Source organism: Myxocyprinus asiaticus, chromosome 41, assembly GCF_019703515.2.
Source record: "Myxocyprinus asiaticus isolate MX2 ecotype Aquarium Trade chromosome 41, UBuf_Myxa_2, whole genome shotgun sequence".
In the NCBI taxonomy this organism is placed as follows: Eukaryota; Metazoa; Chordata; class Actinopteri; order Cypriniformes; family Catostomidae; genus Myxocyprinus; species Myxocyprinus asiaticus.
This window is the reverse complement of record NC_059384.1, coordinates 20,981,545-21,007,838: the sequence shown is the minus strand read 5'-3', so window position 1 is coordinate 21,007,838 and position 26,294 is coordinate 20,981,545. Positions and strand designations below refer to the sequence as shown.

The following is a 26,294-nucleotide window of genomic DNA, read 5'->3' as shown; positions in this document are numbered from 1 at the left end:
AGCTTATTCACAGCATATGTCATATAATAAAGCCTGATGACCATAAAAAATACTGAAATTTATGTACATCTTTCCCCTTAATAAATGCATCACAGGTGTCCACTTTACATTAAGGTACATTTTCAAGGGTTACTAATGTTGAATAGTTTTATTAAGCATTTATAACATGTGAGGTAAAATAGTTCACTTTGGCAGGTAGCCTATTGCATTAAAGTCACCCATGTTGTTATAACTGAATATTAATTATTTGCAGTGCATTTTTAATTGAATTATTGGTCATTAATGAACCCCTTTATAATCCCTTAAAGGAATAGTTCACCCAAAAATGAAAATTCTCTCTTCATTTACACATGCTCATGCCATTCCAGATGAGTATGACTTTCTTATTTTTCTGCAGAACACAAATTAAGATTTTTAGAAGACTATTTCAGCTCTGTAGTTCCAAACAGTGCAGGTAAATAGTGGCCAGAATGCTCCAAAAGGCAGCATAAAAGACTTCACTGGTTAAATCCATGTCTTCAGAAGTGATATGATAGGTGTGGGTGAGATACAGATCAATATTTAAGTCCTTTTTACTATAAATCTCCACTTTCACTTTTACATTCTTCTTCTTCTTTTGTTTTTGGCAATTCATATTCTTTGTGCATATCGCCACCTACTGGGCAGGAAGGAGAATTTATAGTAGAAAAAGGACTTAAATATTGATCTGTTTCTCACCCACACCTATCATATCGCTTCTGAAGACATGGATTTAACCACTAGAGTCTTATGGACTACCATATTATGATTTTAGAGCTTCGAAGTTCTGGCCACCCTTCACTTAAAGGACCTAAAGGTCTGAAATATTCTTCCAAAAATCTTTGTTTGTGTTCAGCAGAAGAAAGAAAGTCATACACATCTGGGATGGCATGAGGGTGAGTAAATGATGAGAGAATTTTCATTTTTTGAACTATCCTTTTAGCAGAGGGAACACTAATGTTAGGAGAACCGACATTTTAATTCAGATACAAACTATTTCTTATTGTTTTATTAGTACAAAGTTGACAGCTGACATGTGCTAGCATGCCCAAGGCTTGTCCGATTTTTCTCCATAAACTGAATAATATCATTACCATCTCACGTCATTACCATCTCACACACATTATCAAACATAAACACCATCACAAATTATACTAAAACCCACTTGAAGGCTTTCCCATGATCAATAGTCTGAAACAGTCTGAAACATAGTCTGAAGAAGTTTGATGCATTAAGTGCACTAGAAAAAAACAGGGTCATTATGCTTGTATTGTGAATCTGATATCAGATCAAAGGTCAGATATTTAAACATAATTCTTAGCCACTTTTGAATAATTTTAATTACTAGTCATAAAACTCTTAACAACTCCATTGATATTCCTCCAATTGTATTCCACCAATGAAAAATCAGCCTATCAATACCTCCTCATACGAGCGGTGCTTAGTTAGCCCAATAATTGTGTTGCTTTGATTACCTTTTCCCAGTATGTAGTGGAAAGCATTTTTTCTTTTGTTCTGGCAGTGTTCAGCACCGGCGATTTATTGATCAGAATAAGTCAGTTAATAAGCTTGAGACTAATTCATCACGGAGCTAGAGACTGGAACAGCAAAGTCTATCTTAATCAACTCATCAGAGCTGTCCGTGCATGAAAACAGTAATTAAAGGCAGAGCAGAATGTATGTTATTTAGATAGTAACAGGGGTCTTGGCCCAATCAAGACTAAGATAGAGAACTTTCATTCTCTTTGCTGCAGTGTTCTGTGTGTGTAAATCTGTTTCAGCTCACTGAATGCTGGCCAAACAAGGTCTTTTGGATGACGATAAACTTGCAATGAATAACAGAGAAAATGCCAGAATAGTACAGCCTCATTCGTGACATAATTTAAGTTTTATGTGTATAAAGTATTTTTTGGCAGTATTACTACTTTCACTGCAACAGTGCATTTTCAGATCTGTGGCCTCACCTCTTGTGACCCCCATGTGACTTAACAGTTTGGATTGTCAATCTGACCAATAATCAGTGAAGTAAACCAGATGTTGCCTCTGAGAACTGATCGTCTGTCTTTCCTCAGTTAGAAGATGACGCAGTGCTACCTAATAACAGATAGGGCTGGGGAAAATCACCAATAATTACCACCATCATCATCCTCAATATTTCACTCTATCCTGCTGAGCAACTGTTGAGAGCTGCGTGCACAGAGAGTGATGACCTCATTTGGACAAGAACACAAATAGAACACAAAAAGATTTACAGCATGACGCAAAAGTAATGGCTGCTTTCCCAGTACAATAACTTAAAACTCCTAAAAGGGGAGTACAAGGGAAGTAAAGACATGTAATGAAGTTTGGGCCTGGTTAAGAACATAAAGCTCTTGGGTGGTATACTGTAAAGTAAAATAAAGTGAAATAAACAAAATTGTAAAAGGGCTGTCCGAAGTGCTCTTTCACACCTACTGACCACTGCTGATGCTAATGTCCCCTGTCAGTCTTTCTCACCACTAAGGGCTAAATCCACCTACTAATGCTACTTGTGTCACACCTGGAGAAAGGCTTCAAGGGCAAAAACTGGAGCAATTACCCCTCTGGCCTTCTTCATTAGTGTGTTATTGAGGTGGTGATTTTAAACAGGTACTTAAATGGAAAGCACATCATCTAATAGGTCACTGGGGTATATCACCTGCATGAGAGGATGGTCATCACAGACATTCACATGGAACCCATTGGTCACAGAGGTTAAAAAGCAACAGACAAAGACATCTTAATAATGTCTCTACTGTCTTTTGGTGGAGATGGACTCACCTGGGGAGCTTATTATTGCAGTTAAAGGCCATAAATCGGAGATACACTGCAATTATGACACAAAGCCTGATAAGTCCACAAATTGCAATGAGGTAAAGTGAAAGGAGGACAGAGCTCGGAAGTTTTAGAGAGCAAACTGACCATGTATTACAGGTTTATAACTTTGGAACAGCTGCTCACAGCTTTGCATGAAGTAATTAGATCGGTTTCTTGGTCAAAAGTACAATCTGAGAAAAACGGCAACTGAGGTGGATTTTTAAATCATTTGTGTGTTTTATTTTATAATTTTTTTTTTTTCAATGATGTAATTTTTGTCAAATTTGTTGTAGCAACATTTGGTATTACTATTAGTTTACTCAAAGTTTACTTTTAATTTAAAATAGCATTATAAAATATTAGTAATTTTTTTAATTCAAATAAATTCAATAAAAGCAAGGATTATTTTATATTATTTTATTTTGTAGCTAAAATTATCATTAACATTAGTTTATCTTAATACGGCGAATAATACCAGGGACACCAAGGGATACTAATTGTTTTAAGTAACTCGCAAAAACTGAGAACATCAATTTTATGGTTAGACTTTACAATAAGGTTCCATTTGTTAACATTAGTTAAGTACAATGAACAATACTTTTACAGCATTTATTAATCTTGGCTAATGTTAGTTACAACATATAGTATCACATCTTTAAAATCAAAGGTTGTATATGTTAACATTAGTTAATGCACTATGAACTAACATGAACTAACAATGAACAATTGTGTTTTTATTAACTAACATTTACTAAGATTAATAAATGCTGTAGAAAAAAAATATTGTTCATTGTTCATGATACCTAATGCATTAACTAATGCTGACGAATGGAACCTTATTTTATTTGTATTTATTATCATTATAATTAGTTTATTTAAATATGGTAAATAATACCAAGGAATTGTACAGTATTTAAGGTTATTTCGTTTTAGAATATTTCTCTTTAGAATTTCAAGCAGATTATTTTTAAGAGTATATTTAAAACACCAAAACTGTTTAGTGAATAAAACATCAAAGTAAATATGGAGTGTTACATTTTGCAGGTATTCTCTGTTATCATTACATTATTCTTAGAAAATGTCAGCACCTTTTTTTACAGCTTTGTCCTACAGTATACAGCCCATCCACATGCATGTCTTAATTTTATAGCATTGTGGCCCTGGTGATGATCAGCTATTGATTAGAACGAGGGTTAAACCTTAACTGTACCCTCCCACTAATCATGAGCTGACCCATTGGACTCCAATCCCTTCTCCCCTGAGACCCCACCAAGGTCCTGCAATCCTGCATTCTTAGTTTGTATGATGACCTGATCACTTGATCAATACCACATAACCTCAGATAGTGTATGTATGTCTGTTGCTCAGGTATTAGTAATATAAACAGAGCAAAAATAAACTTGTAGATTTGTTTCATTATGGATCAGGAGCAGATGCAGGGGCAGCTAATCATTGGGCCATTGGGCCGCCACAGGGAGAGAGCACAATCCCCACAAGGGCCTTTTACACGCCCAAATCCAGACATCAGATCAAATCAATAACTCCTGGGCAGTGCTTACCATGCCTCCTCTCTCTCTGACACACACACACACACACACACACACACACAGTCACGTGTGAATGTCTGCTCTAGAGTTCATTGAATTCTTCCACTGTTTGGAAAACAGATACTACACCGCTGTAAATATACCTTATACATGATGAGATATCAATAACACATTGAGTTTAGTTGTCACACTGAAAAGATAAATGAGACAATTAGAAGCTGTTAATAGTGTTCAGGCCTAAAAAAACAAACTGAGCTTTGTGTCTGGTCTCACTGAGTTTTGCAAAATTAGATTCTCTCCAATTGCACCATCCAGAATGCTAGAAGTTCCAATTGTATAATGCATACTCTATTACTAGTGGGCTATATTATGACATACTATATTTATGATGCATACTATGTTTATGTCTTAAAGCTGAAGTTTGCATGCTTTTTCTAAGTAAACACTTATTTGGATCAAGTAAAGTGAACTTAATTATTTAAGTACAGTTTACTAGTTAAAAGTAAACAACTCATCTGTGATTAAAGTATCATTGTTTTTATTTAATTATTTAAACTGAGTTATAGCGTGTCTTATACAGTATAAGGGAAATTATGGCTGGAATCTCGGTTAGCCATATGGCACATTGGGTTCTCCTCAGTACTTCTTAGTACATATAAATCTGCACTTTTGTTAAATACAATTGAGTAGAGAAGAATAACTTAAATTTAATAATTTAGTTTCACATTTACAAGTTCACTAGAGGTAACACTAATCACCCTAATGGTGACTTCACACAAATCACAACTATCAACCAGCTACAACAGAACAACAACAACAGTCATAAGAATTAAGACGGTATACATTTTTTAATAACAATTATTATATTTTTCCATAGGTTCCCTTGTCTTGACCAAACATACATCATTTATTTAAGCGCAAGGGCTTATGGGTATCCCACACAGCTGCAATTTTGTACTTGATAATTTTGAGTTAGTAGTACTCGAAGCCAAAGTTTAAAGATTCCAAACTTTTAAGTACTGTTTAATTAGGACCACTTAAAAGTTATTATTAACTTTAGGGTTTAGAAATAATGGTAACTTAATTAAAACTATAAGAATATTATATATTTATTTAAGATAACTATTCATATTTACAGTAGGCACCAAATTTCCCAAACACTCCCCCTGTCTTTCATTATTTGGACAAACCGATTGTCAAGCTCTCACCATTGGTTGACACAATGTTGCTGTGTCAGGCTGGTTGGCTTGCTCAAACAAACAGAGCAATGTTTTGATAGCTGTTTCTACATATTAAGCTGAGATGAGAAAATTTTCAACCCAAAAACATGACAAATTTCACCTTTAAAGAAACAGTTTACCTAAAAATAAAAAAACCTGTCAAAATGTACTCTTACAATTAAGCTTAAAAATGACGCAAAAGTATCATAAAAGTAGTCCATGTGACCTGTGCGCCATTTTCCAAGTCTTCTGAAGGCATATGATACGTTTTGATGAGAAACGAAATGCGAAATACAAGTCATTTTTCAGTTAAACTATTAACGTCCATTCACGTTCATAACCTCTATGAGAGAAACTTGTTCACAGTGGCATGCAAGTACTTATTCAAGTTCTTGCTTGAACACGCAAGCCACTGTGAATGAGCTTCTCTCATAGCACTCATGAATGTGCAAAGGATGTCAAGATTTGCTAATTGACTTGAATTGCGGGTTGTTTCTCACCAAAACCTAAATCATATGCCTTCAGAAGTCTTGAAATATGATGTACGAGTTGCATGGACTGATTTATTATTTTTTTATAAACTGGGTCCTTTTTTAAACGAATATTCCGGGTTCAATAAAAGTTCAGCTCAATCGACAGCATTTGTGGCACAATGTTGATTACCACAAAAAATAATTTAAAGAAAAGGAGAAACGAGTCGAAATAATTTTTTTGTGGTAATCAGCATTACACCTCAAATGCTGTCAATTGAGATTAACTTGTATTGAACCCAGAATATTCCTTTAAAGTTTTATGTGAGGAACTATCCACTGTCACTGTATTGAATAAACAGTCTCTGATATTCATTAAAACATCTCCTTTTGTGTTCTATATAAGAAAGAAAGTAATACAGGTTTTGGTACGGCATGAGTGTGAGTAAATTAAGACAGAATTAAAATTTTGGGTGAACTATTCCTTTAAGAACAATTGCTTTTCTGAAAGCTTCATAACCACCAACCGACTAAATTCAAACACAAAACTTCTGTTACGAAGCTTGGCCGAGGAAATTGACTTTTCAATTCAAACTTTTAAGTCCCTTTAGGTTTGACTTTTTATTTTTTGATTGATAGACACAGAATATTTGTTGTTCTAACTTCGGTGTGGCCTGTTATTCATTTGTCTGTCCACTGTCCCTATGCATTGATCCTCATACAATCATTGACAGAGAGCTCCGAGTACTCCATCAGGATCTGCAGCTGAATGACAGTTAAACTTCACATCCATTTGTTAAGCAGCATTTCCACCTAATAATACTTGTGCCACTCACATCATTGGCAAAGTGTGCCCTCCAGCACATGAATTACAATAGCCAGTTGTCACAATAGTCACAAATGAGAGTGAATGTGTTTTCCGGGCGGCACATGGCAGTGGATTTAGAGTGCTGTATAGAAGTTGAAGCCATTGTGCTCAGATTTCCTCTGTTTCTCCTCACACTAGCTGTCAGTCTGCTAATTATGTCCCCTTCAGGTCTTTGTAGATCAGCACACTTCTAGACCCGAGTGTGAAAAGAAGAAGGGGTGGGAGGATGAGGGAGAACCCGGGTCGGGTAGCTCTGGCCCCCTGAGCGAGTGTCGGACACGTGCACTCCACAATGAGGCCTCCAGATTAAGGGCTTAACAAAGGTTAGGTGAACTGTAATTACACAGCAAACAAATCTAAGGGTGAATAGAGGGACTGACAGTGTTCCATTGGCAGCTGTGCTGCAAAAAGCCAGTTACTGTAAGCAGGGGAGGAGAGGAGATGGAGTGGACACACGCCGATGAGAGCTGCCTGCTCCATATGCCTCCCCCTCCCCATCCCCCTGCACAAACATATACACTCATGCACAAACACACTCAGAGACAGAAACAGGTGCACATAGACATATTTGCATGGTCTTATACAGTGGGGTCCAAAATGATGGAGTTTACTCACCCTCACGTTGTTCCAAACCAGTATGAATTTTTATGTGGGAGGAGATGTTTTTAGGAATATCGCAGACCGTCTTTTCAATACAATGGTGCTTTAAAGCTTAAATAAATATTCCAGGTTCAATACAAGTTAAGTTCAATCGACAGCATTTGTGGCATAATGTTGTTTACTATAGAATATATTTTCGACTTAAAAAAATAAAGCAAAAGCTGCAGTTACAGTTAGGCTTTTACAATGCAAGTGAATTGGGCCAGTACATAAACATTCAAATGCAAAAGAATAGCCATATGATTAAACATTACATGTGTTAACATGATTTTAGTGTGAAAAAATCTCTGATTTTTGTGGGATAAAAACACTTACAGGGTTTACCGCTTTTGTGTTATAATGGCATCAAAGTTGCAAGATAAACATTTACACTGATTAGGTTATTGAGCAATTTTATCGCACTGCAATCATGTTAGCACGTATAATGTTTACATCTTGTGGCTATACTTTTGGAACTATGTGTATTTTTGCATTTATGAATTAGCCCCTTTCAGTTTTATTGTACGTGCCTTACTATAAACGTAATTTTTGCTTGTTTTCTAAGTAAACAAGGAAAGAGTTTAATATATTTATATATTGTGTTAATCAGCATTTTGCCACAAATGCTGTTGATCGAGCTTGTATTGAACCCAGAATATTCCTTTAAAAAGGACCAAAAATATCTTAAAAGTAATCCATGCAACTATGTACATTATACTACAGGTTTTCTGAAGGCATACAATAGGTTTTGGTGAGAAACAACCCAAAGTTTAAGTCAAAAAAAGTTATTGAAAATCTAGGTTTCTATCTCTAATTTAAACCTGGAAATTAACAGATAGTTTTAGCATTTTGAAACTTTTAAAACAAAGAAACTTTATATTTTGATATAGTGCCTTAATATCAAAATATTACAATATTTAACCTGCGCTACAGCAAAATGTGAAGGCAATATTTTCTGCAGTGTAATAGATGCATATATGACAGTTTGTGTGTACAAACATGCTTTAATATAATATGATCAGTGAAAGCTTTCTGTAACAGATTGTAAGCTCCAGTTTTAGTAGGTGTGACTAATGACGGCCTGATATTTCCTGCTCAGCGCTAATTCGTGGAGGGGTCTTAAGCCAGCACTAGAATCTGCTTAAGCTGGGAAAATGGGGATAAAGTTGCAGAGAGGTTAAAGACTAGAGATGAGGCAGCATGTTGGTTAGACTTCACTAAAGCACACTAGGGGAGCTATTGAAATGCATCAGGACTGGCTGAAGCTAATTAACAATAGGGTCCAATTTACAGTACAGGCGGGGCAATTAAAGAGATGGAGCCCGTAAGCAGAAACACGGTGGTTTTAGGGCTCACAATAAGTCAGTATGGGGCAAATAAAACTGTGGACACATGGCAGTGTCATTTGTGTAGATTGGTAATGCTGGTTTCTCTACAGGAGCTTTCAACATTATAAACTAAATGAGCAGCCATTTGCTGAATTGAAAGATCAGGGGTGAAAGCAAATGCAGAGGCTGTTAAGAAGAGATTAAAAATAATATATTTAATTGCACATCTGCTTAGATGTTGTACACTCAAATACTTTCTCCACATTGGAGATATCATTTTATAAGCTTATATTCAGATTTTGTATATTCAGAGTTAATGTTGTTATTTGTTTATTTATAAGGTTAATAACACTGACTAGGCAAGTACAGAATTGCTTAACCCAGTTAAAATTAGCCTTTACTTGCCTCAGAGACCCAAACATATAGTGTATTGAAAATGTATTTTCTTTTTGCCTCCTTAAACATGTTTTAAATAAGCCACACATTATAAAAGTTTTGTTTTGTAAGCATATATTGACAATGGCAGTCTATTTGAAAATCCTGATTTTTAAGCATGAGGTGAATATTGTGACTTAGCAAGCTGTGACATTCAATATGCACATTTTTTCCACACTAAAACTGTTGTTTTGATACAGTTTATAGAGTCAGCTACTGTTATGTGTATTTGTTTAATCAATTATAATACAAAAAATACTGTTTAATTGCTGTAAACAAACACTGCAATTCAGCTACACTGGTCCTCTGAGGTTTAAAAATTCCCCTTTTAAACTTAGTTTACCATTTTAAATACAGTTGGGTCCAAAAGACTGATTTTTATTTATTTATTTATTTATTTATTTGCAGTGAAAAGTTGCATTGGAAAATTGACTGATAATTTGAGAGTTTCTTAGTGTTGCCCATTGCAAAACCTGATGAACCATGTACTCCCAGCATGCTTTTAGAGTCTTCCTGAAATCATTTTGTGTGCTATGGAAGCAAGGAAATCTGACCTTTAGTACAAAGGAGTTAACATGGTCAGTGTCACAAATAATCTCATTTGATTAGCAACCTAATAGGTAAAGTTCACCCAAAAATGAAAATTCTCTCATAATTTACTCACACTCATACCATCCCAGATGTGTATGACTTTCTTTTTTCTGCTGATCACAAATGGATACAATACAATACAATACAAGTGAATGCTGGCCAGAACTTTGAAGGTCCAAAAATCACATAAAGGCAGTGTCAAATGTAATCCAGACGACTCCAGTGGTTAAACCTATGTAGCGATATGATAGGTGTGGATGAGAAACAGATCTCCACTTTCATTTTCTTCTTCTTTTGTTTTTGGCGATTTGCATTCTTCATGCATATTGCCACCGGGCAGGGAGGAGAATTTACAGTAAAAAAAAAAAAAAATGATCTGTTTCTCACCCACACCTATCATTTCACTTCTGAAGATATGGATTTAACAACTAGAGTGTTATAGAATAAGTTCATGCCTTTATATGCTTTTTTTTTTTTTTAATGCTGGTCACGATTCACGCTGAAATATTCTTCTAAAAATCTTTGTTTGTGTTCTGCAGAAGAAAGAAAGTCATCCACATCTGTGATGGCGTGAGGGTGAGTAAATGATGAGAGAATGTACATTTTTGTCTGAACGATCCCTTTAAATACGCTTTATATATTTTATGTGATTCGTAAAAAAAAATTTATTTATATATACTATATTGCCAAAAGTATTCGCTCACCTGCCTTTAGACGCATATGAACTTAAGTGACATCCCATTCTTAATCCATAGGGTTTAATATGACGTCGGCCCACCCTTTGCAGCTATAACAGCTTCAACTCTTCTGGGAAGGCTTTCCACAAGGTTTAGGAGTGTGTTTATGGGAATTTTTGACCATTCTTCCAGAAGTGCATTTGTGAGGTCAGACACTGATGTTGGACGAGAAGGCCTGGCTCGCAGTCTTCGCTCTAATTCATCCCAAAGGTGCTCTATCGGGTTGAGGTCAGGACTCTGTGCAGGCCAGTCAAGTTCTTCCACACCAAACTCGCTCATCCATGTCTTTATGGACCTTGCTTTGTGCACTGGTGTGCAGTCATGTTGGAACAGGAAGGGGCCATCCCCAAACTGTTCCCACAAAGTTGGGAGCATGGAACTGTCCAAAATCTCTTGGTGTGCTGAAGCATTCAGTGTTCCTTTCACTGGAACTAAGGGGCCAAGCCCAGCTCCTGAAAAACAACCCCACACCATAATCCCCTCTCCACTAATCTTCACAGTTGGCACAATGCAGTCAGACAAGTACCGTTCTCCTGGCAACTGCCAAACCCAGACTCGTCCATCAGATTGCCAGATGGAGAAGATTGATTCGTCACTCCAGAGAACGCGTCTCCACTGCTCTAGAGTCCAGTGGCGGCTTGCTTTACACCACTGCATCCAACGCTTTGCATTGCACTTGGTGATGTATGGCTTGGATGCAGCTGCTCGGCCATGGAAACCCATTCCATGAAGCTCTCTACGCACTGTTCTTGAGCTAATCTGAAGGCCACATGAACTTTGGAGATCTGTAGCGATTGACTCTGCAGAAAGTTGGCGACCTCTGCGCACTATGCGCCTCAGCATCCGCTGACCCCGCTCTGTCATTTTACGTGGCCTACCACTTCGTGGCTGAGTTGCTGTCATTCCCAATCGCTTCCACTTTGTTATAATACCACTGACAGTTGACTGTGGAATATTTAGAAGCGAGGAAATTTCACAACTGGACTTGTTGCACAGGTGGCATCCTATCACAGTACCACATTGGAATCCACTGAGCTCCTGAGAGCGGCCCATTCTTTCACAATTGTTTGTAGAAGCAGTCTGCATGCCTAGGTGCTTCATTTTATACACCTGTGGCCATGGAAGTGATTGGAACACCTGAATTCAATTATTTGGATGGGTGAGCGAATACTTTTGGCAATATAGTGTATATATATATTTTTTTTATTTTATTTTTTTTTTTTTATTATTTCCAGGTATTGATTAGATTTTGAATCCCAGATTTTCAGTGTGGTCTCAAGCTTTTGTACCCCACTGTTTGTATTAATGATTCATTAAATGATCAATGAATAAATGGCTTTTAATGGAAAACAGTCATCACTGTTTTTGTTTGGCCATGTTAAATGTAGTGTTGTTTCCTAATAAGGTGACAAGGGAAGTCCCTCATTCATTTTCATTAACCATTTATTAATTATTCCATGGGTCTGACAATCAGATCAACCCATACCCTCTCTTACATTGTCCAAAGTTCCTCGGGAGATGGACGTAAAGCCCAGCCTTCCACACCTGATTTAGATCAAAATGGCCTTAAGGCTTCATTGAAATAACATGGCTTTTTACACTGGCTACTTTAAGCTCCTCTGGAGCAATTATGCATTTATGTGCAGGTAATTGGCATCCACAGATATGAAATGTTTGGTGGGCCTTTAAACACTGTTAGGATCTTTGCTTGCCGCCCCTGCCAGACAAAGCCTGATTGTGTTACCCCATTTCCATCTAATAAGAATGCTGGGAAGAAGCTGAAAAAGCCCTGTGTTTGCAGTAAACTTTAGGGGGAAATGCTGAGTGCTACTGAACTGCTCTTCACCCACTTATTAGTATCTACTACCCACCACCCTCCAACCAGCCATCGATAGCTTGAATCTTAATTAAACAAGCAGATGTAGGCATGCCAATCATATACCGAGACAGGACTGTATCAGTGCAATATACAGTGTTCTGATAGGCATTTATTCCCATGATATTACTGGAAGTTCTGGAAGAGAAATCATGTGAAATCAATGCAGGCATAACAATGCAGCATTCGGTTAATCCACAACATACTGTAAATACTACACTCGTCTCTTACTTGTCTCTGTTTAATTATCTTTCTGTTTATTCTATCTATCTATCTAATCTACAGTATATATATATATTAGTGGTGGTATAATTGTGTGTGTGTGTATACAATTTAGATATAAATAAAATATATAATTTATATAAATTAGAATATATATATATATATATATAAAGAAATTGATGACTTGGAGCAAATAATAAAGAAAAGCAGCCAATAAGTGCCCAACATAGATGGGAACTCCTTCAATACTGTTTAAAAAGCATCCCAGGGTGATACCTCCAGAAGCTGGTTGAGAAAATGTCAAGAGTACATGTCTGCAAATTCTAAGCAAAGGGTGACTATTTTGAAGATGCTAAAATATAACACAGTTTTGATTTATTTTGGATTTTGTTGTCACAACATAATTCCCATAGTTCCATTTATGTTATTCCATAGTTTTGACTAGTAATGACTTTACTATTATTCTAAAATGTGAAAAAAAATTTATAATAAAGAATGAGTAAATGTTTCAAAACTTTTGACCGGTAGTGTGTGTATATATATATATATATATATATATAGTAAAAATAAGTTAAAATAGGAAAAATAAATGTGATTTGTTTATGATTGATTTACTTGAAAGGGAAAAATAACAAACAAACATTAACTCTCCGTTCTTTATCATTTATAAGGGAAGTGGTTAAAAAGACCAGAACTATGTATGAATTTCAGCCTTAAATCAAAAGCCACTTGTCGAACAGAGAGGGCTAAATTCCCACTTCTCAGCAGGATTTGCTTTGCTTGCGTGGTGTCTTTGTCAAGAACAGTTGTATGTTATCTGAGTAACAGAAAGAGCCCTAGTAATCCTTTATGTGGCAGAACGCATAACTGTTAAAACTCCCCTGATAGCCGGTGCGGGGGTACTCAGCGCTCCATTGTCATTGAGCAGCAGCTCATGTGGTGTTCCCATTGGATTCTTGGTAATGTGGCCCTGGCTTTTTGCATGAGCATGACGCCAGTCTGCTTGGATTGCTGCGCTTGGTAAGGGGCCTATACGCTTTCAATGAGGTCTGTATTTTACTTGCTTTCCACTGTTGTACTCCCTGCTAATATCTTTGTACTCAGTATTAGTGTGTCAAGGGGAGCAAAAGGTATAATTTTATTTAGAGTCAGTCTAGTTGCGTTTAACATAGCAAATTATATTAACCAAGCAATTGGCAAGACTAATTTAAGTGGGAGCCCTTTCTTAAAGCATCACAGGACAGCACTAAAGTACATCCAATCAGTGGACAAAGACACTCTCGAAATGACTCTAAAGCCATTTACTGATGAACGAGGGTAGCAGAATGGACAAACTTTTTATTGCCTTTTCCCTCTGATCCATGAGAATGGAAATAAACATTCATCTAGCAACTATCATTGAGACATAATAATAATGACATTTTTACAAATCTTTGTGCAGAAAAAGGGGAGATTGTACTTACAGCAGCCACAAACACAGACAAAACACATTACCTCTGTATTTGAGGCTAAAATGAGAGACAGATTGTGTATGTTCGGTTAAGCCTTTGTGAAATGCATGTGTTATTTCCTTTAATAGTAAAAGAGGGCCAGACGCAGATTCATTAGTGATTCCTGTAAGGTCCATCATGTCGGGAGGGTTAACAGGAAGCACATCGGCCCTTAGGTACAGCAGTGGCTGCTCAAGGCCACACAGAGAGCTTTAGCTCAGAGTCAGACACATCTGTCTCTATCTGTTCTCACTCATCTCGTATCATCACCAATACCTTTTATTCCTCTCTAAATGTGCAGTGGGCTTCAAAAGTCAGAGACCACAATGAAAATCCGGATTTCAAAATCTGATTTTTACCTGGAAATAAACAGGAAGTTTTAGGATTTTGACAAATGTAAAACAAAGAAATGCTATAATGAAAAATGAATAAGAAATATTTACGATTCTGCACTATTTCTGAGTTATAAATCAAACAAGCAAATGTGTGACATTGACCAAATTTCCACTGAAGCACATACAATGCTCTTCAAAACATTTTCTAATCACACTGGATAATATGGATAATCAGCTTTGGCACAAACTTGTGGAGTCCATGCTGTCATGGGTCCCAATACACCGAATACCGAATACACTCTGACATTCTGATATTCATGTTAATTTTTTCAGTTAGTTCACTCAAATTGTTATGCTGATTATATTTGTAGAAACAAACATATTATGGTAAAATACTGTAGAAAGATGCAAAATAAAAGCATTTTTACAACAGTTTGTGTACTTCTCACTTTATCTAATTCTGTTTATTTTTTATTTGTAGTTCTTTCATATACTTACCGACCAAGCATGGATTATGGCGTGGGTTAGTGGGGCCACTGCCTGGCCCGAAAACTTGAAACAAGGCACCACAAATGTAAAATGTATATTTGGCAGATGAAAAGTGTTTGAATGTGTTACAATGCTGTTACAATGTTCAACAGACAAAGATATGTCAAATATTAGCTATTTGTCACAGGCACCTCCTCAGCACTAATTGTCCCTTCTGAACGTATTATTGCAGCTTTGATGCAGTTCACATATGCACACTGAAGTCACAACTGCAATGTATTAAAACATCAGGAAAATCAGACCTTTCCTGTCTGAACATGCTACACGGCTCCTGGTCTGGTCATCTCAAGACTGGACTACTGTAATACTCTGTTGGACGGCCTCACAGTTAGCACGATTAAGCCACTGCAGCTGGTCCAGAATGCAGCAGCGCGTCTGGTCTTCAATCAGCCAAAGAGGGCTCACGTCACCCACTCTTGAATTCACTCTACTGGTTACCTGTAGCTGCCCACATCAAATTCAATGCTTTGACTCTGGCCTTCAGGACAGCCAATGGAACCCTCTTACTTTATCTTACTACTCCAGGTCTATGTCCCAACTCGCTCTCTGCGGATAACGAATAAGTGGCGCCTGGTGGTCCCGTCTCAAAGAGGCACAAAGTCTATTTCATAATCATTCACTTTCTCTGTTCTTCTATGGTGGAATGAGCTTCCAACCTCCACACGATCTGCTGAAACCATCTTAACATTTAAGAACCAGCTGAAAACACATCTGTTTCGTGAGCACTTAACCAGTCCACACCAACTGCACTCACTATTTTACGCTAGCTTCTATACTACTCCAACCACTTTAAGAACTTGGCAGTGCGATACTGCAGATATTGTTGACTTTTGTACGACAAATAGCTTACAATGTTCCTCATTTTTAAGTCCATTTGGATAATAGCGTCTGCTAAATGACTAAATGTAAATGTGGTGTGTTCATTATTGGAACTCTCTCTCTCTCTCAGAGTTTATTCTGATGTATCTGCTCCTAAACATGCACATAGATACATACGGTCACAGACTGTTCCATTTCTAGTCTTCAGTAAGTTTGTCATACTCACTGTTCATCACTTTTCGCTGATGTGATGTAATATGGAATCACACGCCACCTCCTGGCGAAATGCAATATGCAGTGAGTTTAGGAAAGTCCAAAATCACAAATTCGATTTCAAGTTGTGAATAACGAACGTAAATACAGTTTGCTCCAGCTTTTTTAAACCTCTGGATCTAAACGCTTTCATGTTTATAAAAATGTTGTGCCCAGACTCAACAAAGGGCAGTAACAATAACCCATATTATGAGGCTATTTCTAATAGGCTAGTAACTTATTATAACACGCTACATATCCATGCAAAAATATGGATATTGCGTGGAAATTGTAAGATATTGGACTAGAATCGTATCACTGGTCAGCTTAGGAAAAACAGGACACAAGCTTCATACTTATTAACTATTACTGATCCTCCTATTTTCAAGGGAAACATAAACCTAAAAATAAAACAGTATATAGCCTACATATTATATATATATATATATAATGGGAGTAAGCTTGTCGACTAAACGACAGTAATAGGAATGTGTAATGTGTAGTAATGGGAAAAACGAAGCTTTCCGAAACTTCGAAGCTTCGGAAAATGATTCACGTCTCGAAGCGCTCGAAACACCGCACACTGAGGACGTCTTCTGGTCACAGGTGTTTAAATGCAAAATAAGCCCTGTATTTGTCATTTATTTTTCATGGTAATCCTCAATATCCTAGAATAAACAGATCTGAATCTTTGCAGAATATGTAGTTCATGGTTGGCTTTTTTATGATTATTTTTTTTTTAATCATTTAAATACTAAAAAATACTTATTTGTTTTTACTCTAAAACAACACTTTTTTTAATTATTATTATTTAACAAATTTTAATGTTACGATTTTAAAACGTTTAGGGTTTCACTGTGGGATCAACGCCACATAGCGTTCAGCCGCGAAACATTTCGAAACGTTTTGTCGTAATGAAGCTCGTTTGCTAAAATCACGTGACTTGGCCAGTTTGATTCTCGCTCCGAAGAATTGGTTCGAACCAAATAATTCGTAAAGGTTTCGACGCTTCATGAAGCAGCGTTCCTTTTTGTAACACATAATTTGAAGATATTGAACATTTATTTTTTCATTGCCCTTTTTCTATTTCTTTTTGGACTGACTTTAAAATAGACATGACAAAAAATAAAAAATAAATAAATAAATAAATAAAATAAATAAATAAATTACAAAAAAATAAAATAAACAAAACTCTTAATTTAGAACCTTATGGCATTCTACTTTGTTTTCAAAAACCCATATTTTTCTGAAAAACAAAATTACATTATTAATCTTTTAATTATTTTGACAAAGTTTTATATTCATAAGACAAAAATAACTCAAAAGAAACCCTCATACCTTTTGTAATACTGATCTCACAATATACTTTGAAACCCTTTCAAACATGAGATCACAAAACAAAAAGCTCATAAAAACAATAAAAATTTTAAAGCTTTTCAAATTCATATAACTGCCCTAATATTATATAGCACTTTTTATCCCAGCATTTTGTTTATTTTATTTTTTATTTTTTATTATTTTTTACATACATGTTCATTTTATGTTTTAGTTGTTGATATTCTCTGTTTCACATACTCTGAACTGCCACCACACCACACTGAGGCACCACAATGCCTTATATTTGCCTTGTATTTTTTGCATTGTACTTGTCTGTAATTGAACTGAATTAACTAACTAAATAAATAAATAAATAAAATATGAAGCAGTGTTCCGAAGGCGTCCATCACCATCAGTTGTGAGGAGTCGCTTAGAATTTAGTCCCTACAGGCTATCCGTAGTTGAGGTTAAACCAAGATGGCGGCCACTACTGTTGGGAACGTGAGTTTTCTTTAAAGATTGAGAAAAGTTACATTAATTGAATGCATGCATAGGTCATTCGAAAATAATAATAATAAAGAGGTCCTTTATTGTGTTACTTGATGTTTTCATGTATAAACAACTCTTTGGTGTTTGGCAGCATGTACGTGACAAAACATGGTCAATTTGCTCACACCCAGCAACGGCTAATCTGCTACTCTGCTTTTATGAAGTATTTAATTGATATCGTTATCTTTCTCAGGATCTGATTTCCAGTGATCTCCCCACTGCTGTGCTGCTATTGAACAGTCTCACAGAACAGGTGTGTAGTTTACAGCATTCATTGTGCCTTAGATTTGGCATTACTTTGGCTAGTATCATCACAAAATACCATTGTTACTACTGTAAAAGATAAATAAATGAACCCTTAAACGAATACCTCGGAGTTTTAGTTATCTAAAACCTCATTCCACCCCTGTACCTCATCCATTTTTTGATTTTTGCCCACAAATGTTTAGTATTCCTCAATATTTCTCTTATAAAGAGTGTAACACAAGCCAAAATTCCTTAAATTATATTTTTATGATTATTTAATATCTATATAAGTTTACTATTACAGAATATCTTTCTTTGTTTATTACAAGAGAAATGAGTACTATATTCAAGGTGTGTAACGATCCAGTGTTATTGATACAACGCGTAAATATGGATCGGCCTGTAGACATTTTTTTTTTTTTTAGATGTACCTTTATTTTAATACTGCCATGTTAGCCACGTCCGTACGCATTTCCGTCAGGCGATGAAGAAGACTTATTACATTCATTTGACTTTATGAGCGCTAAATACGCTTTTCATGTGGGACAAGGATGTGCGCGGGGTCTTTGTAGCCAAATTGTGCTCTGCTATCCGTGCGGCGTGAGCACGTGTCAACCGGGCCTCCCGCGAAATGCGAGCTCCGTTGACAGGATCAGTGCGAGCGCATCAACCGGTCACTCCTTAAAATGTGAGCTCTTGTGACAAACGCAGAGCGGCTAACATGCGTGATTAATTCTGGCTTCCAACGTTATCGTTGCGCATGTGACCCATTTGAATTTTACATGAGAATGTGCCATTTTAAAGTACCACAGAGAAGTTCAACCATCATGTGAAATATCTGCTCAACTCCAGCATCAGTTATAAGACTTTACACATTACACATCAACACCCTTACTAACATTTATCCCAGTTAACTGTAACAGATTTTTTCATTATAACTGTGGAAGTTGTAGCCAAGAAAACAGCGGACAGCACGGATAGTTGGAAAGAAGTCATGGGTATGTAAGTATTTTGAGTTGGACTAAACTAAAAAATTAGCTGTCATCAAACGAGTGATGATCACTTGTGTGTGACTTTATTTTTTATATTATTATCTGTATCATTTTTTTCAACATCTGAAGTACCTAATTTTGTTGTGGATGTCCCAATGTGTATACAGAGAGCTGAATAAAATAATAAAATAAAATTTTGTTTGCATTTGAGGGCAAAAAAAAAAAATTTCATTGTGTAAAATAGGCACATAATATCGGAATATCGATCGCAGGCCCGTGAATCGTATCGCAGCAGACTTTGAAGTATCGGCAAATATCAGTTCGCAGAAGAAGAGAATCGATTCAAGATCGTATCGTGGTGAAACATCCGATTTACACCCCTACTGTATTCATACACAAATACTATATCATGTTGATTTTCTGTGCAACAATGGTAAATTTGGTTTTTATTCCATATGCGTGTAGACACATTCTACATACTATTTGTTACTCAATGTGGCGCTGATGTGTCAGTGATTGACTTAATTGACATTTGACATTGCTATTTGATGAAGAAACAACATGGAAGTAAACTATAGCAAGTGTAACACATGAACATTATGATATGACAATTGTCATTTCAGTGTACTACTGAATGAAAGTTGTGTGTCTATTTAGACTCAGTAAGTGCTTGAAAATACTTACGTGGTGCTTAAATGTAACTTATGTGTAAATTGTGTTGTGTAGCTCAATATGTGTTTGGCAGCCAGTTGTGTCTCATGAAATTTCAGTGTGAACGTAATGAATCCTGTTCTAGATTTGTCCTGATTTGTTGCATTTTTTCTTTGATATCTGAAAAATAAAACATCAAATTACATTTGATACAATTTGACACTATCTGGGCATTTTGTTGATCCCTTTGTGATAGATATACGTGCCGGGTCTCTAAAGACCCGAATATGTAAGAGTGTTTGGTGAAATTCTCATGGCTAATACAGGATCTTCAAATGACAGCATGTTTCTGCCAATTTTTTTGACACTGGTGATTAATATCAAGTTACCACAGTTTTAGTGTAGTTAACTATATTTGGTTTATAATATAGAAACAAAAGAGAGAAGAAAAATGCAAACGAAAGGTGTGTTGTGTGATGTGTTTTTTTTTTTTAATCATTATTATTTCCAGATTGCTTCATTAACGAGCCATGTTCGGGACCTTATAAAACAAGTCAGGGAGAAAGCTTTTCAAACATCTAAGGTAGACCTATTTTCCTGTAATTAAACATAAAATCACACTTGCAAGAAAATATTTCAGTGACACTTATTTTAATTTTTCTCTAGGGTTTGTCTTTTCTGGACTTGCGATACCATCTGCTACTGTTTTATTTGCAAGACATCACTCATTTGATCAGTTTAAAGACAGAGGGAGAAAGTCTAAAAGACAACAGCGCCATCCACAGGCTGGTCTCAATTAGGACGGTAGGATTCAGACTTCATAGGGTCCATCATATGAATGCAATTAAATGTATTTATGTATTACATTTGTGGGATCTTTGAAAAATGTAAAGTTATGTATATTCTGAAGAAGTAGATTTTTCTTCTCTCGTTTTCTTGCATAGGTTTTGGAGAAAATGCGCCCCCTGGATCAAAAGTTGAAATATCAGATTGATAAATTAGTGCGGACTGCAGTGACCGGCAACATCAGTAAGTCTTTCATTCCTACACTACAGTACAGGACACACCACATTTTTATCATGTTCTTACATGCATAAAACATGTTTATCCACAAGCTTATTGACTTTATGGTGGTTTTTCTTCAAGCTGAGAATGACCCTCTACACTTCCGTCCTAATCCTCAGAATCTGGCCAGCAAAGTAAGTTCATATTATAGTGCTGTCCATCAGTTTTGAAGGTAGTCTGCTTAATGAAAAGTTGAAGCAAACTTTAAAGCACAATAAAGGCTGTATTTCTTCCACATAGCTCAGTGAATCTGAGGAATCAGATGAAGATGATGATGGAGAAAAGACAAAGGCATCTGGGATGAAAGTGCCCTCAGCCAGCAGGAAATATATACCACCTCGGATTGCTCCTATGCATTATGGCAAGTCTTTCACATTTCTAGCAATTTGCTTTACTATTCATTTACACTTTTCTTTTTAATTCAAAGGTAACATGAAATAAAAATTAATACATCCAGTTCTTCATTCATATGTTATCCCAAAGAAAAAATATGTTTGCCTTTTGTGATCTTTCTTCAAAATGTAAGATTAAATAACCACCGGCTCCATTCTGGTATGCAGTGCCCACTTTTCCTGATCCAGTCAGTACCTAATGGATACAATTTCTCTTGCAATATCCTGTTTTAGTCGGAAATGTCACGTTACGGAGATAAAATAATTTGTGAATGAATTCATCCAGGATTTAAATGTATGATTTTAGTGATAGTTTAAGTTCATTCCCAAACTCTTTCTGTCCATACATAGATGGAGACATGACGGAAGCAGACAAGCAGAAGGAGCTGGTTGACAAACATAGGAGAGTGGCACTTCGTAGCTCTGTTATCCAGGAACTCCGCCAGCAATACAGTGATGCTCCAGAGGAGATCAGAGACCGCAGAGATTTCCAGACAGAACGGGAGAGCAAAGAGGAGCAGCAAAGGTACATGTTTTAAGGTTTATGGAAGGCAGACTGACAGTTACTAGTTTACATGTTTATAATCTCTTCGGGTCTTGGATGCAGAAGTCAGTGCAGATTACAGTAAATACTGTTGGGGGGTAACAACTGGGTCCCCAATATGAATACTGAAGAATAAAAACTCAGCCTCAGGTTTGCAATCAATTGAAAGAGTTTACTGATTGTTCTCTGCAGTTCAAATTTGTTTCACATGTCTGTGGAATCCAGTAGTTCAGAAAGACAGAAGAAAAAGAAGCCCTCATTCAAAAACATTCAGAAGCAATTATAGTCATATGCAAATTGAATTAGAGGTGTCACTGTACAACACTTTCTAAGATTCTGATAGGTCACTTCAAACATCTTAGCACTTTACAAATATGGTCTGTTTCCACCTTCGTGCAAACAATCATCAGTTAGTCATAACATTAATCAGTTCCCATCACTGGTTTTACAGAACTTATGTGCAAATGTCACAGGTTAGCTATAAGTTATAACCACTCCTCTTTCACTATTCAAAAGATACCAAGGAAAGTAATTAAAATCCTTTAAATTTTTGACTATGGCAGAGTCACATGTACAGGGCACCATAAATAATCCAAACATTGAATGAGTTAGACATTGCAACAGATTGGCGCTATCTCCTCTAGGACGGGAGACCTTCTCGTTAATCTTGATGGAATGTTGTGCCTGCATACAGTTGAAGTCAGACGTTTACATACACTTAGGTCATTAAAACTTATTTTTTAACCACTCCACAGATTTCATATTAGTAAACTATAGTTTTGGCAAGTCATTTATGACATCTACTTTGTGCATGACATGAGTAATTGTTCCAACACTTGTTTACAGACAGATTGTTTCACTTTTGATTTGACTATATCACAGTTCCAGTGGGTCAGAAATTTACATACACTAAGTTAACTGTGCTTTTAAGCAGCTTGAAAATTCCAGAAAATGATGTCAAGCCTTTAGGCAATTAGACTCTGATAGGCTAATTGGAGTAAATTGGAGGTGTACCTGTGCCTGTTTGATTAACATCATGGGAAAATCAAAAGAAATCAGCCAAGACCTCAGAAAAAAAAACTGTGGACCTCCACTAGTCTGGTTCATCCTTAGGAGCAATTTCCAAACACCTGAAGGTACCACGTTCATCTGTGCAAACAATAGTACGCAAGTATAAACACCGTGGGACCACGCAGCCATCATACCGCTCTGGAAGGAGACGCTTTCAGAGATGAACATAGTTTGGTGCGAAAAGTGCAAATCAATACCAGAACAACAGCAAAGGACCTTGTGAGATGCTGGGGGAAACAGGTAGACAAGTATCTATATCCACAGTAAAACGAGACCTATATCAACATAACCTGTTATGCTGCTCAGCAAGGAAGAAGCCACCGCTCCAAAACTGCCATAAAGTCAGACTACAGTTTGAAAGTGCACATGGGGACAAAGATCTTACTTTTTGGAGAAATGTCCGCTGGTCTGATGAAACAAAAATGGAACTGTTTGGCCATAATGACCATTGTTATGTTTGGAGGAAAAAGGGTGAGGCATGCAAGCCGAAGAACACCATACAAACTGTGAAGCATGGGGGTGACAGCATCATGTAGTGGGTGCGCTTTGCTACAGGAGGGACTGGTGCACTTCACAAAATAGATGGCATCATGGGGAAGGAAAATTATGTAGATATATTGAAGCAACATCTCAAGACATCAGCCATTAAGTTAAAGCTTGGTTGCAAATGGGTCTTCCAAATGGAAAATGACCCCAAGCATACCTCAAGTTGTGGCAAAATGGCTTAAGGACAATAAAGTCAAGGTATTGGAGTGGCCATCACAAAGCCCTGACCTCAGTCCGATAGAAAATTTGTGGGCAGAACTGAAAAAGCGTGTGCGAGCAAGGAGGCCTACAAACCTGACTCAGTTACACCAGTTCTGTCTGGAGGAATGGGCCAAAATTCCAACAACTTATTGTGTGAAGCTTGTGGAAGGCTACCCAAAACGTTTGACCCAAGTTAAACAAGTTAAAGGCAATGCTACCAAATACTAACAAAGTGTATGTAAACTTCTGACTTCAACTCTATCTGCGAAAAGCAAGACAGAATGAGGAGAAACACAAAGCATACAAGGCCAGATGCAGCACAGTCACACAATGTGACAATAAAATCATAAAGAAACTCGAAGTTCCAGTTCAAATGATTACACGAGTTAGTTATGTTGTATGCCATGGTTTCTTTTATGAACCATATAAAAACATGGATGATAATAAAATCATACCTAAAATCTCTCTCTCGTACAATGATTGAATTAAAATAGAATCAATTGGTTATAGAATAGTTGATTATGTAATAATTATAACATATATTTTTGTGAATAAATGCAGTACAATATGTATGCATATCCTCCATGAGCCGGGCTAAATGAATAATCACTGTTATTGTATTCCTGATATAAATCAGACCTTCGGTCACCCCTCAGATGACATACATCTTACTTGCACCTTATTGTAAAAGGAAAATTGATTAAAATAATAAGAATAAATGAGGATAAAAGATGAGATAACTTGTAATAGCGAAAGGGAATTGGCTATTCACCCCTTCAATACTGTAGATTGTCCAGTAAATAAGCTTTAATTATGTCATGTTTTAATGTTTTTGACAAATATCTCTTGAAAGGAAAAACTATGAGGAGTCCATGATGGTCCGTCTGAACATGACACGTGAGCAGAGAATCAGGAAGAGAGGCTTGGTTGGAATGACATCACAGCTGGGTAACATCACACGATTCAGTGACATCACTGCTCTGACAGGTGAAGCACAGGTGAGCTGGACAGTGATATCATGGGAAGTTTTGCATATCATTTGGGTGTTACAGTTGTTGTAATGACAAATGAAAAATATAATTACATATGTAGCATTAAATGCACTAATTTGCTCTGAACATTAGTGCACTCTTCTTTAATCCCTTCATGTGGTTAATCTATGACCCAGAGAATGTGAGATGCAACAGGTCTGTAAACCCAAGATCCTTCATTTTAGGACGTTACTTAAATATTGAACTTTTCTGAATATATTTTCTCCTTTTTGGCAGGACGAGGATAATCCAAAACCCAAGAAAAAGAAGAAAGTGATGAAGAAAACTAAATTAAGAAAGAGAAGTTAGTTTTTTGTATATTAAATAAGTGTGCTTACCAAAACATATGCTAGTTCTGCATATTAAATTTTTTTTTATTTCTTCAGATTTCAGGAAACGCAAGTAGAACCTCTGATGCGGAAGAGAAATCTGCGATGAATTTCATCATTTTGTAGTTGTTTTTCAGGATTCTAAATAAATCTGCAAAATGGGATGTTTTTTTGTTTTTGTTTCAGCCTGTACATTCTTTGGCCTATGCAACAAGTAAATTCTGTAATAACAATTAAAGAAATAGTTCACACCAATATGAAAGTTCTCTCATCATTTACTCACCCTCATGCCATCACAGATGTGTAAGACTTTCTTCTGCAGAACACAAACAAATAATTTTAGATATCTCAGTTCTGTAGGTCCATACAATGCAAGTGAATGGTGACCAGAACTCCAAAAATGAGAAACTCAGCATATAAATAATCCATCAGGCTCCAGTGGTTAAATCAATGTCTTCTGAAGCGATCCAGTTGGTTTTGGGTGAGAAGACCAAAATGTATTACACATGATTACACTTTCTGTAGCATCATCTAGCACTCTGAAGTGTAATCAAGCTTTACATTTTGATCGTGCCTAAAGACTGTAATGACAAGGTGTAAAGTAAAAAAAGGAGTTACATTTTTGTTTAGATTACTTTTATACTGACTTTAGCTCCTTTTTGGAGAATTGGGTCACCATTCACTTGCATTTTATAGACCTACAGATCTGCAATATTCTTCTAAAATCTTTGTTCAGAAGAGTCATAAACATCTGGGATGGCATGAGTGTGAGTAAATTAGAGAATCTTCATTTTTGGATGAACTATCCTTTTGTCAACCCTGATTAGCATATTCATAAGGTTTCTGATAAAGGAAGAGGTGATTGACTTGATGGCATAATTTGCCCTTCCCATTAAGGACAAAAAAGACAATTTTTTATTTATGTACAATCATTAATTGTAGGCCTAAATCAACTTGAACAAAAATGCTCTAATCTAGAACTCTTAAATTAGGGGTCTAAAAAGACAATGTGAAAATTTGCTTAATCTTCATAATACTATTATTTTAAGCAATATTAACTAAGAATTTTCATTCATCAAACCACATGACCTTTATCCATTGCTCCACAGTCCAATCTTTATGCTCCCTA

At 36.4% G+C, this 26,294-nt stretch overlaps 1 protein-coding gene across 2 annotated transcripts in view; it reads left to right on the top strand.

Moving 5' to 3' along the window:
* ngdn (neuroguidin, EIF4E binding protein) overlaps window positions 1-25,329 on the top strand; it is a 30,200-nt gene extending 4,871 nt beyond the window's left edge. The window contains exons 1-11 of one of the 2 annotated variants that reach the window (XM_051683099.1): window positions 17,998-18,049; window positions 18,291-18,350; window positions 20,498-20,569; window positions 20,653-20,790; window positions 20,931-21,015; window positions 21,133-21,185; window positions 21,292-21,412; window positions 21,795-21,969; window positions 24,659-24,803; window positions 25,074-25,140; window positions 25,223-25,329. In XM_051683099.1, the coding sequence (XP_051539059.1) occupies window positions 18,026-18,049; window positions 18,291-18,350; window positions 20,498-20,569; window positions 20,653-20,790; window positions 20,931-21,015; window positions 21,133-21,185; window positions 21,292-21,412; window positions 21,795-21,969; window positions 24,659-24,803; window positions 25,074-25,140; window positions 25,223-25,242 (960 nt within the window). In that variant the 5' untranslated portion in view covers window positions 17,998-18,025 and the 3' untranslated portion in view covers window positions 25,243-25,329. Of the gene's footprint in view, window positions 1-17,997; window positions 18,050-18,290; window positions 18,351-20,497; window positions 20,570-20,652; window positions 20,791-20,930; window positions 21,016-21,132; window positions 21,186-21,291; window positions 21,413-21,794; window positions 21,970-24,658; window positions 24,804-25,073; window positions 25,141-25,222 lie in introns of those variants that run through there. The other variant, XM_051683098.1, reaches the window with a different exon arrangement.
* Window positions 25,330-26,294: the final 965 nt, after the last annotated feature.